The sequence below is a fragment of the Paroedura picta genome, chromosome 3 (genome assembly GCF_049243985.1).
Source record: "Paroedura picta isolate Pp20150507F chromosome 3, Ppicta_v3.0, whole genome shotgun sequence".
NCBI classification, from domain to species: Eukaryota; Metazoa; Chordata; class Lepidosauria; order Squamata; family Gekkonidae; genus Paroedura; species Paroedura picta.
In genome coordinates, this window is record NC_135371.1 from 88,304,023 (window position 1) to 88,322,815 (window position 18,793).

The window sequence follows — 18,793 nt, forward strand, 5'->3', positions numbered from 1 at the left end:
GCCTCTGCAACACGCCTAGTGGGCACTATTCTGAAGTTTTATTATACAACAGGAGGCTTCCTCATCGATCCAGCCCTCAAATTATACAAGTGCAAGGTTATCCTCCATCTTTTGTATGGAGTAGAGGTCTGGGGATGGAAGGAAAACTTCATACCTAGGCTAGAATCTGTTCAAAATATATTCTTAAGGCGAATTCTAGCCCTACCTAGGGGAACTCCGGCTGTTTTGATGAGGGCAGAAACAGGTCTGCCTTCTCTTAGTGCCCGAGTACATTTGGCAATTTTAAAACAGTGGAAAACCCTTAGGTTAGCCAACATAAACAAATTTAGTCATCAGTCCTTTAATATAATGTTATCTAAGGATCCAGCACGGCATTGCCTTATTAATAACCTTATTGCACACTACTCCATCCCCGATGACCTCCTAAATCCTTCAGCTAATAACTCTCACCTTAGAGACTGGATCTTCAAAAGTGATGCCCAGTTAGACAGAATGCAAATTTTGGAAATTAAGACAGCAACATGGTTTAAGCGGTTTAAATATGACCATCGTAGATCCTCTTATCTAATGAAGATCACTAACCATAATCTCAGAGTAGCTTTTACATCACTTCGATTCGAAACGATGCCTACAGAGGTACTGGCGGGTCGATTTAGCTGTACGCCAAAAAACCAGCGTTTCTGTATTTGTGGTGCACAAGCTCTGGAGGATTTACCCCACTATATCTTTGACTGCTTACTTTATGCTCAACCCAGAGCCAAATTCCTCAATGAGACCGTACGGGGTTCTAACCTTCACTCCGTTGCTGAAAAGATAATCTATCTTTTATCTGACCAGGTTGATGATGTAACATATAAAACCGCCCTATTTGCCTTGGCTGCAAGGAAAATAAGGGCCAATGTTACAACCACTAAGGCAGCCTCTTAACACTCTTGCACTTTGTATGCTGTTTCAGTTTTTTGGTCTTAAATTTTATATTTTTATACAGTTCCTTTTATTCTATTTTACTGTTTGTAAATTTGTATTTTATATTTTGTAAAGGCCTATGGCTATATACAAATAAATGTATCTTATCTAAAAATTGCCTTTACTCTGTCCTCTTTCAGAGTGTCCTGCATTGAAGCAAGGGCAACACCAGGGAACAAACTCAAATCAAGGCACAGTACAGCCATCCAAAACCATAGATATGACTGAAATGAATAAATCAACTTCAAACCATGGTTTCAGATTTGAATTGGGTCCTCTATCCAGATATTCATATTATAACTAACTTAATATGATATTTGAGTCAAGTGGCAATATTTCTAAAATAGACTAAGAAGAACTGTACAAATATTACTAAGAGAGAAAAATCAGACACATAGACCCAGTATTGGAAAATCCTTTGCAGCTGTTTCCTTCATCCTTCTAAGTAAATAATAACCCAGTGTTTAATCCAAGAGCAGAAATATCAATACAGATCCCAAGATAATTTGAATTAAGCCAATATACAATTTATTAACTACGGAGTTTCAATATACAACTTGTTAACCAATATCCATATATTGTAGCCTGCCACATGCATAACAATCTGGGGTTTGTTTGTTATGCTTTTTGGCAGTCTAATCTAGCCACCAAAGCCAAAAATGTCGAGCTCCAACATGCTGCCATAAATGGCTAGTGGGTAGCACTGACTTTTTCTACGACAATTGTTAACCAGTTTGGTGTAGTGGTTAGGAGTGTGAACTTCTAATCTGGCATGCCGGGTTCGATTCTGCGCTCCCCCACATGCAACCAGCTGGGTGACCTTGGGCTCGCCACGGCACTGATAAAACTGTTCTGACTGAGCAGTGATATCAGGGCTCTCTCAGCCTCACCCACCCCACAGGGTGTCTGTTGTGGGGAGAGGAATGGGAAGGCGACTGTAAGCCGCTTTGAGCCTCCCTCAGGTAGGGAAAAGCGGCATATAAGAACCAACTCTTCTTCTTCTTCTAAACTCTGCTTCAGAGTAATAACCATTATACATCTGTAGCTACACACAGACACAGAAACATTATTTCATTCAGTACACAGGAATCATAGATTAAATCAATTGCTGCTCTTTGATGGAGGAAAAAATCTTGATACACTTTCTTTGGAATCCACTAAATAACAACATAATAAGCATAATGGAGAACAGCAAACAAGGTCCTCTGTGACTCAAACAAGGTCCTCTGTGACCAATTAAATAAAAAGCAGCAGACAAGAGCAGAACAATAAGAAGAGTAACGTATAATGTATTAGCTGATACATCGGTGACAGTTAAACTTACTTGAGATCAGAAACTAAAGCAGTCTTGCAGTTAAGATATTTAGGCTCAGTTTTGGATTTGGGGGGCTGGGGGAGTTTCCAATCAATCAGCTTACTAATTGTATATTATAATAAAACTGATAGATCAGTTTTAAATGTGAGATATTACTTCAACTTGCAAGAGACTTAACTGAGAGATCATACTCTATGTACAGAAGAACTCCAGGATTAACCATTGGCATCTCCAGACCTATAAAGGAGTCCAAGAATCAGGACTGGCTAATTCTGAGTTAGATTTGATGTATAAGGAAGGTTAATATGTTACTGCCCAGCAGTGCTTTTCTCTTACTATTAACCTTAGGATCACAATACAAATCATCTGAGGCTTGTATACTGAAGACACTGACTTAAGGGAACATAATACATTCTCCCTAGCAAGAAACATAGCTCTATAGCTCTATAAAAACATAAATAGAAAACACATTTGTAGAAAACAGTTACTATAAATAGGAAGGTAACATCATATGAATAATAAGCTCAAGTTCAAATTGAAGTCCCGTCTAATAGGGTGACGCAAATAAAGTAACACCATAGGCTTACAATACAGGCAAGTTATAACACCTCATTCTTTGAGGCTACCTATAAAAACAAAATGGAGGAATTTTCATAAACATATAGTCTAAAGTCTAAACCATCTAAAGAAAGGTGATCAAAGCTTCACTGAAAATGTTAATCTGAATTTCATTATTATCTTGCATTTTCTTATCCCTACAAAACAATGTCTTTACTGTGTTCTGTGATTATTGTTCACAGCCAAACCAAGTGTTTGCACAGCACAATGAATAAGCTTTATAAAGCTCCAGTGAAATCAATGAGGCAGCATATTGCAACTTGGTACATATCAAAACACTACAAAAGTAATAGAATTCTTCTACAGGTAAGGGTGTTCAAAATATAATATGTTTGGAAATGGCTAGCTATCACTTTGGGGTACCCAAGTAATAAAATTCTAGTTGCATGGGGATGACTGATATCCTTCTACTGACAAAAAGTGTTGTCAGAGTTTGTTTTGGAAACATTTGCATGAGCATATCCAAATAAATGACAGAATATTCACATTTCATTTACATCAATACTTATAACGGTAACAAATAATGTAATGACACCTTCAGAAAATATATTAACATTATTGTTGTTGTTGTTGTTAGGTGCGAAGTCGTGTCCGACCCATCACAACCCCATGGACAATGATCCTCCAGGCCTTCCTGTCCTCTATCATTCCCCAGAGACCATTTAAGTTTGCACCGACTGCTTCAGTGACTCCATCCAGCCACCACATTCTCTGTAGTTCACTTCTTCTTTTGTCCTCAATTGCTCCCAGCATTAGGCTCTTCTCCAGAGAGTCCTTCCTTCTCATGAGGTGGACAAAGTATTTAAAGTTTCATCTTCAGGATCTGGCCTTCTAAGGAGCAGTCTGGGCTGATCTCCTCTAGGACTGACCGTTGTTCACCTTGCAGTCCAAGGGACTCGCAAGAGTCTTCTCCAGCACCAGAGTTCAAAAGCCTCAATTCTTTGACGCTTGGCCTTCCTTATGGTCCAACTTTCGCAGCCATATATTGCAAATGGGAATACTATGGTCTTGACTAAATGCACTTTTGTTGGCAGGGTGATGTCTCTGCTTTTTAGGATGCTGTCTAGATTTGCCATAGATTTCCTACCCAGGAGCAAGGGTCTTTTAATTTCTTTGTTGCAGACCCCATCTGCAGTGATCTTGGAGCCCAGGAAAATAAAATCTGTTACTATCTCCATTTCTTCCCCATCTATTTGCCAGGAATTGAGAGGTCTGGATGCCATGATCTTAGTTTTCTTGATGTTGATGTTGAGTTTTAAGCCAACTTTTGCATTCTCCTCTTTCATCCACATCAAGAGGCTCTTTAGTTCCTCTTCGCTTTCTGCCGTTAGAGTGGTATCATCTGCAAATCTGAGGTTGATATTTCTCCCTGCAATCTTGATCCTCTAATCTCGCCTTTCTCATGATGTGCTCCGCATACAAGTTAAATAGGCAAGGCGACAGTATACAGCCTTGCCGAACTCCTTTCACAATTTTGAACCAATCAGTGATTCCATGTTCAGTTCTTGACCTGCATATAAGTTTCTCAAGAGACAAATAAGATGCTCTGGTATTCCCATCTCTTTAAGAACTTGCCACAATTTGTTGTGCTCCACACAATCAAAGGCTTTAGCATAGTCAATGAAGCAGAAGTAGATGTTCTTCTGGAACTCCCTAGCTTTCTCCATGATCCAGCATATGGACAAAACCCTCAGTACAGATATAAGATGAAATCATGATTATTTTAACAATGAATGTAAAACCAGAATTTGGTTCATAGAAAGCTGCACTTTCCCCTGCAAAGACCCAGATGCACCCATTATGCACGGCGGCAGCCACAATCAAAAGACTGATTATTTCAAAAGTGTTGGGAGTCGCTATATAATGCACTAAATTCTGTGTGTAGGAAAACCATAACTAGGTTTTTGGTTAACAACTCTATTATGCCTCCTCTGATACTAGCTCATATCTGGGAAGAGCACTTCCTAAATGCTTTCTGTTCTTTTCACCAGCATGAGCAGCCTACTTCTATTAATCTGCTTCTTTACCTTACTGGCACCCAGTCAAAGTGGAAGAGATCTACGAATTGATAAAATCACTGAAACCCCATAAAGCACCCCATTTGGATAGCATTCTGCCAGAACTTATCATCCATAATGCTGACTGGTGGGCTCCTATTTTATCAAAGGTATTCTCATCAACAGAGCTTACTGTTCAAATTCCGGAATCTTGGTTACACTCTATTATCACGCCAACATAAAAAGAGGAAATTGACTGGCCTGGGAATTATCGCCGCATCAGTCTGCTTTCTATAATTGAAAAATCTATGGGAAATTTCTGTCTGTGAAATTATCTAGTTGGGTACTTCATAATAACATCATAGGACCCAAGCAAATGGGCTTCAAGAAAGGTTGTTCAACTTTAGACCATTGTGCTGTATTATCTTTCCTATGTGATAAATATATAAGCCCTCCAAGGGGTAAATTATTTGCAATATTTATAGACTTGGTGTTTCACTCCATTCCCTGATTGATTCTCTGGAGTAAGCTTGTCAACTTAAACACTGACTCCTGTCTCTTATTTCTATTAAGGAGTCTATACTCTAACAATTCCTGTCAAATAAAATACTCATCTCATTGTAATCTAGCTAATAAAATCACTATTGGGATCACTGTCAAGCAGGGATGTATCCTGGCAACACAGCTATATAATTTAGACCTACATGATCTTCCTGCTTATCTTGAGGAGGTAAATGGTCACCCACCCAAGTTGGGGACCAGACCTACCCTCTTGCTTTTGTACGTCGATGATACAATTATAATTTCTAGAACAGGAATTGGTCTCAAGTGCTATCATTAGAAATTCACAGTGTACTGTTTGATAAACCACTTAAACTTTAATTGTGAAAAAACAATGGTCTTCACAAAAAGGTGTTATAAATACTCATGGAAATTGCTGGAAAACATCAAATACGTTTTTCAATTTAAATACTTAGGTATTACTTTAAACGTCAATAACAAATGATTAGTGCACAAGAAGAAAGTTAGGAGCTCCATAAAAGGGCCTTTGGCCCTTTTAACAAAATTCTATGCTCAAAAAGGTAACCAAGATCTAAAAACAGTGTTGAAAATATACAACACTAAAATGGTCCCATAACTGTTCCATGGTATACCAATCTGGATTGAAGCCTTTAACCTCAATTTAGAAGCACTTCATGTTTCCTTTCTCAGATCTGTTTTTCAAATCCCTAGAAATGTGGCTAATGATACCATAACTGCTGAACTAGGTCAACAGCAACTTGAAGCCAGAGCCTAGATACTAACCTATAAATACTGGCTTAGTTTGCACTTTAAGGCTCAATCCAATCATTTATTGGCTGCACTATTAAGTGATCCTCACAGTTCCAACTGGATGTGCAAAACTGCTTAACAAAACTTGATTCAGTTGGCATGGATATACATTCTTTGATGGTCCTTGAAGAGCAAAATATCTATAAATATATTGTAAGGAGATTTCAGGATACTGAAGCTCAAACCCTATCTTCTTATTCCTTTTTATTTTGTTCTCCTCATATATGGAATATTATCTCACTATATAAAGCTATCCCTCCCTATCTTGTCACCATAGAATCCTATTTAGAAAGGAAAGCTTTTATGCTTACTCAGCTAAACTTGTTTCTTTCTTATGATTTCTTAGGAAGGTTTAACCATATCCCTATAGCAGAGATGTGTTTTCATGGGTGTTAGGTCCAAGACCTTCTTCCCCATAAATTCTCTGCATATCACTTTTTGATTAACACTATATTGTCCAATATTCAATCTAAACTGAATGAATTAACAATTGTTAATAGACTGCTTAATGGCTCTGCTCCTATACAAACCTCTTGTATTGCAGCAATTTTTAGATAATGTTTTTAGAATTAATTCCAGGTTTTTAACAAAATTGAATAACACTGTTTAATCATGACTATATATTATGTATATTTTGCATTTCTTGTTTCTAAATGTCAATAAAAGCTTCTGTATCTGAAACTATAATTAAGACAAACTTAATGAACCAATGTAATCTGTAACTTTCAGAACCTGGTTTGGTATGCCCTAATCATAAAGATGGGGGGAGGGAGGGAAAGAAGGGCAGAGGTTACAGATGGTTATGCCACTTCTGGGGGTGTGGCAGAGAGGCATGGCCAATTGACCACTTCTGGAGGTCTTCAAAGCCTGAAAATTCATCCTAGGGGCTCCTCCATGGTCAAAAGTTTGAAAAAGGTTCAACTAAACTGAAGCAAGCCATTATGTCTACACTAAATCCTGCCATTCTTCTAGAGTGCTGTTGAAGAGAGGGAATACATTCCTATACATGTGAAGAAAGGGGTGGTTGAGTGATTTATTTCCTCCCAAACAAAAGGCTGGCTTGAGTTTCAAAGCACTACATTTTGAAAAAAAATTAAAATAAAGACATTCAGCACCAAGGACGTCGTTATGCACAGGTGAACTGTTTTCAATCTTAATATCCTTAAAGGGGCCATAAAAAGAAAACAAAAAGTGATGAAAAAGCCTAGACAACATATGCTATGAGAAAATGAGCATGGAACAATTAATGACTATCACTAAAATTGTCATTTTAGCAATAATCATTAATGGTTTATTATGAAAATATGGTTTATTATGAAAAGTAGGAAGGAATAATGGCCATCAAAATATTTTTGATTCCAAGAACAATCTATGAAGATACTTATTACATCTTAATGCTTCATAGAAAATACCACATTAAAACAGTTTATAGTACGGATTGCCAATTTTATGACTTCAATGTATTTTCTAAAAAATTAACAAAATACTGAAACCAATTCATATTCTTTAAATATTCAAATATTGTTAGGTATACCAACTGAATTCCATTTCAGATTCCCGCATATGGAAGTCCACTCATTAATGACCATCTGTACCTACGCTATAAACTTTCGTATAACTGCTCAGGAAGCCTGTCATCTGTAGGATCCAGTCATATAGTGCTGAGAATTTCACCATATGATAGTTTCTCTGACTGGGTGTAAATATATTATAAAAGCATCCTGCAGCATGGTCAAACTTTACAGATGACTGGCTTTCCTCAGGATTAAATGCACTGTGGTACATTAACAAAGGGCAACAGTGGAATTAATGATTGCTACAACCACCTCAAGTGGCTATGGAAAGACCATATTTCACAGCATAAACTTATCTCACAAGTATTTTTGTAAGGATGATGGGGGGAAAAACATTTACAGCCCTATGATTTCCTGGAAGGTTAGGTAGGATACATGAATTATAACTAAAGTGAATTAATACCATAATCTAAATAGGAGCACACTATTTACAGGGTAAATAATATGCTGCAGGGTAAGGGGAAAACAGCATCTGTCAGAAAACAAAACAAAGCATTATATGCCAATGTTTGTAAATCCCTACCTATCAAGGCAAATTGCACATTTTTTTCCTGTAACAGTCAAAAAAGAAACACTTCCAAATTTATATCTGAATTGGGAAGGTGAGGTAAGAAACTGATGAAGTTTACCAAGTAACAGTTATAGGTCAGTCTATCTCCTCCCAGGAGGCACAGGATTGTACGGTAACTAAGCAGCCTCTACACCTTTGATACATCCAGGATAAATGTGAAGGTGACCCTTTAGAAAACTAGAATAGAAAGTTTTTTAAGCGATTGTCTTCTGAAAACAATTCTGTTCTGACAGGCTTGAACAAGAGGAAGGGGGAGTTGTTACGTGGATTTATGATACTTAGTTCATTATGAAAGCAGCCAAGTTCACAAAACTCGTTTAAGTCACTTGCGTCTATTTAATGAGAATGATTTTCTGTTACAATGGACTACAAACCAGACAGCAGAGGTGACAAATAGATGACTGATCTACTCAACCACACAGGCTCCTTGATAAAGCCTCTACCAGGCAACTTAAAGCATTATTTTAACCATAAGCCTTTTGAAATATTGCCCTTGAATCTCATTACACAGTAGTTATGCTGTTCCAGTGAGCGATTCATATTTTCAGATGTCAAGCTGACACAATAGAGCCATTGATGAGATAAGCAAGGAAGTGACACAAGAATTTGGAGGGAGTCAAACTGAAACGAAAGTTTTAACTACGAGAAATAAAGAATTTCCAGGAGAACATTTGTAATAAGTAGAGTTATTTTATACTTATAAAGTTTTTATACTTTATACTTATAAAATAAGCATGCTACATATACTACATACATTGCTTGCAGGCCATGAAAAAGGTACATTAGAGAAAACCATATATAGTTTCCCAATTCTGTTATATATTCCCACAACAGCATCTGTAATCTTTTTGTTCTGCAACGATATCATGTCTATGTTTTCAGTTGTTCAATAGATGCAATGCTTGGTTTTGAGATTTTATCATTTACTGCTTTTACTAGAAAGTGATAATACTAGATACCATTTATAGGATGTATCTTTACTGATGGGATGTATCTTTACTAACACCTTTCTGGTGTTACTATTCTGTTATCTGAACTCTCTCCAGTGACCGTCATGGGGAGTATCCATTGGCACATATGAAATATGAATATCCTCAGCATTTGGTATGAGTGACAAGTCTGAGGGAAGAAGGAAACAAGCTCAAGGATTTCCATAACAGTAAGTCCCTATTTGCATTTACATGTAAACAGAACACTATATATACACATGATCTCTATTCCTCCCCTCCCACCTTCCAATAACCATAATCAGATCCTTTTTCATTGAGATGGCAGCAATCTACCGAGATCACAAGGTGAGCTTTTATTGCTAAAGCAGGCTTGCCTTCACTTTATCACTGTAGCCAAACATACTTTGGATTCACAGGGGGATGGAACAAGACCCAATAGAGTCACATTCTTTCAAACCTGTTTGATAGCTATATTGAACCTTCATCTCCATTTTAATATAGTAGAATATAGTCCATATTGCAACTCTGTCTTTTACTAAATTTTTAATTAGTAGGTACAGGAAAATAGTCTTGGCTATTTGGTTCCATCTCTCTTTAGGATTTCAGTAACACTGCTGACAGACAAGTTTGCTCACAGCCTGACTAATTGGCAATGTCTGGGATTTTCATCAATCTAAAAACCATTCACAGCTCAAGTACATCTTTCTAAGGTCTAATTTGCCTATTCACCCATTTCCATCCTAGAAGGCATCCATATTCCATATAAAGATTGTTGAGATTCCTACATTTTATTCAGCCTAACAATTCAGCAAGAGCAGAAGTATTTTTCTTTGCCCTTATCATGAAGAGACAGCATGATCTCAGCAATATTATATTTCCCTGCAGCTTGCCTGTTCTCAGGTCCTACAAATCCACATCCAGGAAGCAAATGATGGTTGCTTTCTCTAAGAAAAATCCAGACAAAAGGTAATAGAAAACAGGCCTGCTAAGGACTATGCTTATGAGGAAAGAAAGCAATTAGATCGACAGAAGCCCATCCAAACACATACGTATGTAAAACCTTGTCTGATTCTGTATTTATTTGTTCAAATTCAAGACTGCATTTCTTTTTCTGGAGACTAAAAAGACAACTCTAAAAGTCCTTGCATCCGATTATATTCTGTTCCCTTGTTTCCCCTTCATAGCAGGACTGAAGGCTATGTACAAAACTAGATAAACTCTGATCATTTGACACTCCGGAACTCTGTGTTTGTAACCCTGCTGTCTTGAAATCAATGGGAGCTTTTCTATTCAACTTGGTTGGCACAGGAACACACCGCTTATTTCTTCAGAGCTAATGGCTTCTGGGTTAAAAGCCACATCGTAGCCCATTGTGCCAAACAGACATTGCTGTAGATGTGTATTATGAAGCAAAATATTTTTTTCTCTTCAGATGTCTGGATGCATTTAGCTAGAATGCCACATTTTGCAAGGCCACAGAAAACAGAGATGTCACCCAAGCTTTACAGTCCTGTTTTAATTTTTGCATTTTATTACATACCTCATGATGCAAAGTAGATTAAAAATTTCCATTCCAATTTAATGAACTGCACAACTACCTGAAACTAGAGTGTTTGCACTAGCTGAAGTGGTTTGCATGAGCTTCTTCAGATATGGTAAAATGTGGTAATAAAATGTTTAGTACCTCAAAGCTCAAAACAAGAATTCCAGATCCAACAAGAGGAGAAAAATACCGTCAACTTTAAAACTCACTTAGTGCCTCTTTTAGATGCCAAGCCAGAATATTAATTTATGTTCAGGCTTCTATATAATGGATTCCAAACTTTTTAGCTATTTTATGGTCTCCTTCTAGTCAAGGATTATTGTATTAGCACCATTGTAGGCTGTTCAATATTTTCTGTTGTATCATTTCAGCCACCTGAAACAAGTCCCTATATAGGCAGCATATACATTTTTACAAACATAAATATTAGTTTTCCTGTGGTTTTGGAAACATATTAGCCATGGGCGGGGCAAGGAATCAGATCACTAGAAGGGGTATATTTAACCCCTTTTCCTCACATCTTTCCCTGCCAGCATGGTGTTCTTTACCTCAGAGTTGAAAAATGGGAGATCAAACCAGTCTGGTGTTAGCATATGCATGCTGATGGTACATGCACACATGCTCATAGTATTATCCCCTGGGAATTAATCATTTGGTTTCATCTGCCCTAAAGCCATTCCACAGTACTTGCCATGGTAGACAGCTACTCTGGAAACCCCATCTCCTCCCCACATGAAGATACAGGCCAGGTGTTGGCTGTAGAGAGAATGGCAACTCACACACAAAACACTTGCACAAAAAAACCAAATGGATTGACCTAAAAAGATACTTCTGCAACACATGAAAGGGTTTACTGGGGTCCTTGTTTGTTAACTCCCAAAAGGCATCAGGTAAGGGGGTGGCGGGCTGTAAGTACAAAGACAGACAGACAGAGGCTACTGGTTCACACAGTCTCATAGGAAATCAGTTAAGTTTCATGAAGAGAAAGGGATCAATGTTAAACAGGTTCTGTACATGCATCTAGACATGCCGCTAGAGTGGATGCCTGGTTCCTAGTACAGCTAAGAATTATGAGATTGACAAATTAATAAACTGACAAATTCATAAACCATCGTTGGATTTGCAGAATCCAGCCAACCAATGCTCAGTTGCACACCTGATGTTTCTTGGGAAGGTGTTTGAGAAGACTACTGCAAACCAACTGCTACCTAGAGGAAGTCTGTAAGACTGAGATCTTACACCAGGTTTTGGTTGGGGCCAAAATTAACATCTACTCAACCATTTAGTTTAGGCCCCACCCATTCTATTCCATTCTCTTACGGTCCATTTTTATCCATCTGTAAACCCCTAGTCCAACCTGACTTTGGGAATAACTGTAACACATGTTATGTGTAAAAATTGTTGCCTCCAATTTTAATCAATTTGTTACCTATTTTAAATTATTTTAAATTCAAATTCTTATTAGATGATTGTATTTTACCCACAACTTGCATATGGCCCTGAGTCAGCCCACTGGGAATGCAATCTAAACATTGAAGAAATAAGTAAATAATCAGGCAATAGTGAATTTTGGTGACACCACATTAATTCAAGTCAAGCACACTAATTCTTGCAGGAGGATTAATTCTGCCCCCATCCCAATCTGAAGGGTATGTATTATTACTCTGAAAGGCACCACTGAGAAAGCTCAAAGGAAATATTTTATGCAGGTATTACTGTGAATAAATTAAAGAAGTATGGCAGTTTTGTCTGTATAAAACACTTCACATTTCCTGGTTTTAAAATGAATGTACGTATTTAATATACAATTCCAAACAGAAGCAAGACTATTTCCTCTGCCCATTAAGTACTGCTAAAGCAAACATTGGACTCAAAACATAATACTTTTTCAACTTATAGATTTTGTCAGTGGGCGCTAGACCACCTAAATGCAGTGGGCGCTAGACCACGGAGCCCTTGGCATTCGCGCGGAGCGCGGCTGCCGGGGGCTCTGTTTGTCAGGGGGCTAGCGCAGCGAGAGGCGCTTTGCGCCTCTCGCCGCATCAGGCCGTTGGGCAGGGAGCCCCCAGCAGCCGTGCGGAGCGCGGCTGCCGGGGGTTCCCTTTGCAGGCGGCATGAAGTGGCGAGAGGCGCTTTGCGCCTCTCGCCGCATCAGGCCGCCCTCAAGGAAGCAACTGCGAGCCGCGCTCTGCGCGGCTCACAGTAGCTTCCTTCAGCAGGCTGGGAATTGGCCCGGCCGATGGTCTGTCAGGAGGAAGGGGCCAATCAGGCCCCTTCCTCATCACGGACAAAGCCCTCCGCCTGACGGCTTAACGAATTATTTAGTCCGCGGCGCCCATGGTGCCGCGGGCGTGTTAAGGATAGTGTGATCATGATTGGATAATAAGAATTCTTTACATATAATCAAGTTTACAGCCCATATCAGAAGAAGAGATGGTTTTTATGCCCCACTTTTCACTATCAGATGGAGTCTCAAAGTGGCATACAATCATGTTTCCATCCACTCCCCACAACAGACACCCTAGCAGATAGGTGGAGCTGAGAGAACTCTGACAGGGCTGCTCTGTGAGAACTGCTCTAATAGAACTGTGACTAACCCAACACAGATCCTATGATTGCAAGCTTAAGCATACATGGGGTTGGATCCATAAGACTGCAAAGCAGAATCCTGCCCTTTTCTGCACCTCTCTTCCCACTGCAGCCTCTTGCATTCCTCCCCCCCCCCAAAAAAAAAGGCATTTTTGAGAGCCAAAGAGACCCTCGGGATGGCATAGGATGTGGTGTGGTAGGAATATGGCATGGTGGAATTCCCTCAGGATGGCATGGGATATACTAAAGTAGGAAGGAAGAATCAGCAAAAATTGCCCCTCACCATACAGGTAAAGAAAGTCACTTATGACACATCCATTTTACACAAATGGGCCAGACAAGAGAACAGAAACACACAGCTGCTCCATCTTGTTTAGCTTAGCTCTGGAAATGAGAAACTACACACATCTGAAGGCACAAAATATGGATCATTAAAAAGAAAGCAAATGTTATACAATTCAAGGATTAGATGTCAAGGCTTAGGACAATTACATATACTGAACCTCAGTGTTAACAGTTTCTTGTCATGTATTTCAAAAATAATCTGTCAACAGCATCCATGCAGCAAGAATTGAACTACTCTTTAAAAGACACCTTATTTGAAATTCAAATTGCACATTTGACTAAGGTGCACTCTTTATGCAGAAGAATGACAACTGCTATGCAATCTGCAACAATTCTGGGGCACAATCCCTTAAAATGTTTTCCTATGCATGGCCCCCTGAAAGGAATGGAAGCAGATCTTGCATAACGCCTGTTGATGTCAATAGTTCTCACACTATATAAATTCCTTGTAGATTACACATAATTTCTTTCTTATCTAGAAGCAGAATGGGTCAGACTAAACAGCTGAATCAATAGCCATCTGCTTCTTGCAACTCGGATCTAGAATTACATGAAGTTGACACTAGATTTTTTAAAATTACCATAGAGAATAGAAGATTCTCTATCAATTCTATTAGTTAGCCACTGCATTTTTAAAAATCTTATACAGTCTTTTTTTAACATGCTCAGTTGGCTCAAGGTATCTCCTTTTGCTAGTTTTTGCTTTAACCAAAGCAAACTAAAATGAAAGTTTGTATTCTGGCCTGCTAAATTTTCTGAAGAGGTGTATAAAAGACAAAAAGCAGAGCATAACCACATACTCATCTCTATTACTTGCCCTCCAGGTAGGTAGGGGAGGTTTTCAGGGTAAAACTTTGTCATAAATTGCTTCATATCAAAGAAAATATATTGGTTTTATATGCAAAACTCATACATTTTCAACAATAATGAAAGTATTCCTGTTAAAAGCAGAAGAGGATTTTGCTCATTTCCATTCTCATGTATACTTCAGTGAGTAAGTGGACCCGTTCTGTTCTGAGCAAGGTCATACATTCCTTACCAGCCAAGTATAGAGGTGATACTGGAAGAGCATGAACTTGAAATGGTGAAAATAAATCCATTGTAACCTCTTGGATCAAATTTTCAACTACAGCAGTTAACAGCCCATCATCATTTTTCAAAAACCCTTTCATTTCCATTACTTAGTCAGTAACATTTGCGTGCTTGAATGTGATAAACAAAATAATTAAGCGTGTTTTAGTTCACAGACAAAATGTACAATAGATTTTAAGTGTGGAGTTTTTTTTGCTGAATAATTAAGGTTACAAATCAGAACTCCCTGAATTCAGCTCTAAGTCTCCTATTGATTTCTGGCCATACAGATTAATCGTTTGTCAGACTGAATTGCCCACTGAAACATAACATGTCAAATATGAATATATATTAAGCCCTTCACTTGTATGCAATCCATTTCAAGAACTAGCTTTCGGCTTATTTACAGAAGCTGGGGATGCATATGAGTCATCTTCATTTCAATATCCAGCCTTTAAAAGGGGGGGGGGGCTTGCTAAACATGTAACAGGTATCACCATGGGTGGTTTCTAAAATAATATATGTTGGAAAAAAGTTTCCAAACCATCTTCTTACAATCCACATGTATTTTGGTTTATAGGCCACCTCTCTCCTCGTGGTCCCTAGGTGGCTCACTTAGTAAATCAAAAACTAATACAATACTTAGTCCGTTTGTTACGTTGTTATATACCCACTACATAAGCCAGACGCAGAAAGTCTAGGACTGGCTTATCACAGTACCTCCCGCCTGGAAATTCTGAATGGGCTAATTTAGGCCTCAGGTATGTAATGCTTCAGCCACTCCACACTCCAAGTCCATTGCATCCTATTCACTATTGATCCTGGTCTGGTTGGCCACCTCAAGGAACAATTCTGAAGTGTCCATTTTTCTTAAAGTTTCACTGAAGAACCATCATAACTCATGATTCCCCCCCTTCATCTTTCCATACAGGAGAGGCTGCAGAATTGCAGTGCTATATGTAGACCAGAGTCATCGTATATTTCAAAATAGTCCTGAATTTTTATATACCAAGTGACAAAATTATGAAAACCTTAAAAATAGTCCCCAAAATGTTACTTCTTTGGTCTTCAGCTACTTGCACCTGGGAGCAATCTTCACTGTTTATCACCCTGCGGCTCAAGTGGCTAAACAATATTTCCCCCCTGGCAAGTTGCATTTCACAATCACTAATCTCTTAAACAACAGACACAGAAAGTTCTCTGAAAGTTAGTCCTGGTGGGAAAACAGAATACCAGCAACTCGCTAGCCACACACAGAGTGCTTCTATCTCAAACACAGCTAATTCCAACGGATCCATGGACTCCTGAACTAAAGCAGCATCCTGGCACAGAGCACAGGCGTCACTCACACAACACAATTTCCAAGCTGAGAACATACGGGAGTACTCACATCTCTGAACTTATTCCAGTATTTATCCTTGTCGTATTGGGAAACTGTAGTCAGCCATTTGTCATTGTCCAGGAAATTGCCATTGTTGCTGCTCCCAGCCACGATTTCTGGATGCCTGCCTTCTACTTGCAGGAAACCCCAAACAACTATTGCCAATATCCTATGCATCTGCAAAGGGGGGAGGGGTAGAGAGACAGAAGAAGAAGACGACCAGTCTCAGTCACAAGAAAAGCACCGCTCGCTCCATAGACCACTAGGAGGGGCAAAGCGGGGCAGGCTGCCACCGGTTTTTGCGGCGCCGAAGCGGCGCTTCTTCCCACCTGCTCCTGCGTAAGCTCCGTATCGCCTCCCCAAGGTTCCCATTGTACCGAGAGCAAAACTGCCAAGGCAGCCGCGGTACGGAAAAGGCACGCTCGGTTCCCGGGAAAGTTTGCCTGGAATGAGTCGGGTTTCTCTTCCCGACCGGGCCGGGAGCTGCTCTCAGAGAAGCCTTTCCACGGCCGCCCCTCCAGCTGACCCCAGGCAGAGGCGCGGATACCACCAGTCCCTTCCGTCAGAGAAAGCGGCGACCAGCGTCTTAAGTTTACCTGCCTAGCTGCCTGCCTGCCTGCCTGCCTGCCTGCCTGCCTGCCTGCTCCGGCGCTCTGCTTACCTTGGGCCAGAGAGGGGCTTGTTTTGCCACTCTGGGGAAACGCCACCCTCTTCAGCTTCTCGGGTGCCGCCGCCGCGGTGCGTGCGTGGGTGTCGCTAGTGGCTTCGGTCGGAGCCAGACACCGGCAGCCTCGCGCAAGCTTCGCCCAGCCGCTTTGTGTGCGCGGCTGTCAGGCTGGAGAGCTGTGCACCGACGCCGCTCGCTTCACAGGCTCGGTGGGAATCGTCGCAATCTGGCGCCACCTGCTGAACTGCCGGCGAAATAACCGTGGTGGAGGGGGGGGGGATAATAATAAGATAGTTCGTGGCCCAGTTCTCCCTTTAAGCCCTACTAACCTGGAGAAAGAAAGAAAAAAAAAGGGGGGGGCGTTCGCCATACCTAGGATTTTAATCGAGTCATCTTAAATAGTGCATCTTGCCTACTAACACTCCATGTCAGGCATGTTGTCATGTTGTCGCGTGGGCCAGGGATGGCAACCACCTGCTGGGACCCCCTGAATTACAGCTCATCTTCCAACTACAGAAAACAGAGCCCCTGAAGAAAATGCATGCTTCAGAGGGTTGGACTCCACTGAGCTCCCTGTCTCCCCAGGCTCCACCACCCAGGCTGGCAACCCCACCCACCCCGTCCCCTACCATCGTCTAAGGACACCCTATTTTGAGGACATGCTTTCACAATTTTGCTCCATTAGCGGGACGAGTTCATATAACATCCACATAGGAAACTTTGTCTTTCCTTCATCTACAAAGATGAGGACAGAGTTTGGAGATGGGAAAAATTTTCAACAGGGATCACCTTCCAAAACCACAGTTCTTTCCAATAGATCTGTAGAGTTGGGATTGCAGTTCTAACACTGGGATAACTCCTGGCCTGACCTGGAGATTGGTCAGGGAGCAAGAATGAGAATGACCAGGTTTTCTGAGTATTGATGCAGTCTTTCTGTAACTACCTCCCCACAGCTCTGTCCCCCAGATCTCTTGGACAAGGAAAAGGAAGGAAGGATGGGAAGTAGAGCTCACCAGTCCATTGCCCACACCCAATTTCCTGAGTGGGGTCACCTTATGAGCAGTGCCAAGTCCTATCAAATTCCAGAATTTTTGAAAATCAGATCTTGAAGGAAGGCAAGGGAAAGAGAATGGCAACGAACCTTGCACTTTGATTTTATGCTACACCAGGATTCCAAGTCCGTATGCATACATGTGCGTATCACCCCCACATGAGAATTACAGTTCTACATTGGAGATATTTCTCACTATCCACTAACATGTCCAAATTAGCACCCAGGTAAGTATTTTCATTGAATCACTAAAAGGATATGAAGGGGGATGATCCCCACACACTATTTGTCACCCGCTCCAAACCTTCAGGGAAGCGTGAGCTAGAAATATAATAATAATAATAATAATAATAATAATAATAATAATAATAATAATAATAATAATAATAATAATAATAATAATAATAATGTATCCTTTAGTTTCTTCCTCTCCAGAGCCCGTTCCGCACATATTGGATAATGCACTTTTGAAGTAGATTTTCCTGTTCTGCACAGGAAAATCCAACTGCAAAAGCATGTTGAAAGTGCATTATTCAATGTGTGCAGGAAATAAGTGGGAGGATAGTAACTAGATTCAGTTCTAAGAATTAAACCCTTTCTGAACATTGGAACTATATTGGTCAAGAGCTTCCAAGATCAACTCCAACTCTCAAATGCCATCCCCCCCCCCCCTAATCACAGCACAGAAGATATATGATTCAGATACATCCTTGTAGTACTTTGGCCTGTACTACAACTTAACTCTGAGTGGCATGTGAAAATGAATATGTTCAGAGTAAGCAAAGGAAGGGGGCTAGAGCCAATGTTTTAAGAAGTGGGAAGC

At 40.0% G+C, this 18,793-nt stretch overlaps 1 protein-coding gene across 3 annotated transcripts in view; it reads right to left on the reverse strand.

Moving 5' to 3' along the window:
- The window catches only part of SPOCK1 (SPARC (osteonectin), cwcv and kazal like domains proteoglycan 1), an 863,260-nt gene extending 846,145 nt beyond the window's left edge, over positions 1–17,115 (reverse strand). For 2 of the 3 annotated variants that reach the window (XM_077326752.1, XM_077326754.1), the window contains exons 1-2: positions 16,914–17,115; positions 16,262–16,429 (exon numbers count right to left, since the gene is read on the reverse strand). In XM_077326752.1, the coding sequence (XP_077182867.1) occupies positions 16,262–16,429 (168 nt within the window). In that variant the 5' untranslated portion in view covers positions 16,914–17,115. Of the gene's footprint in view, positions 1–16,261; positions 16,430–16,581; positions 16,750–16,913 lie in introns of those variants that run through there. The other variant, XM_077326753.1, reaches the window with a different exon arrangement.
- Positions 17,116–18,793: the final 1,678 nt, after the last annotated feature.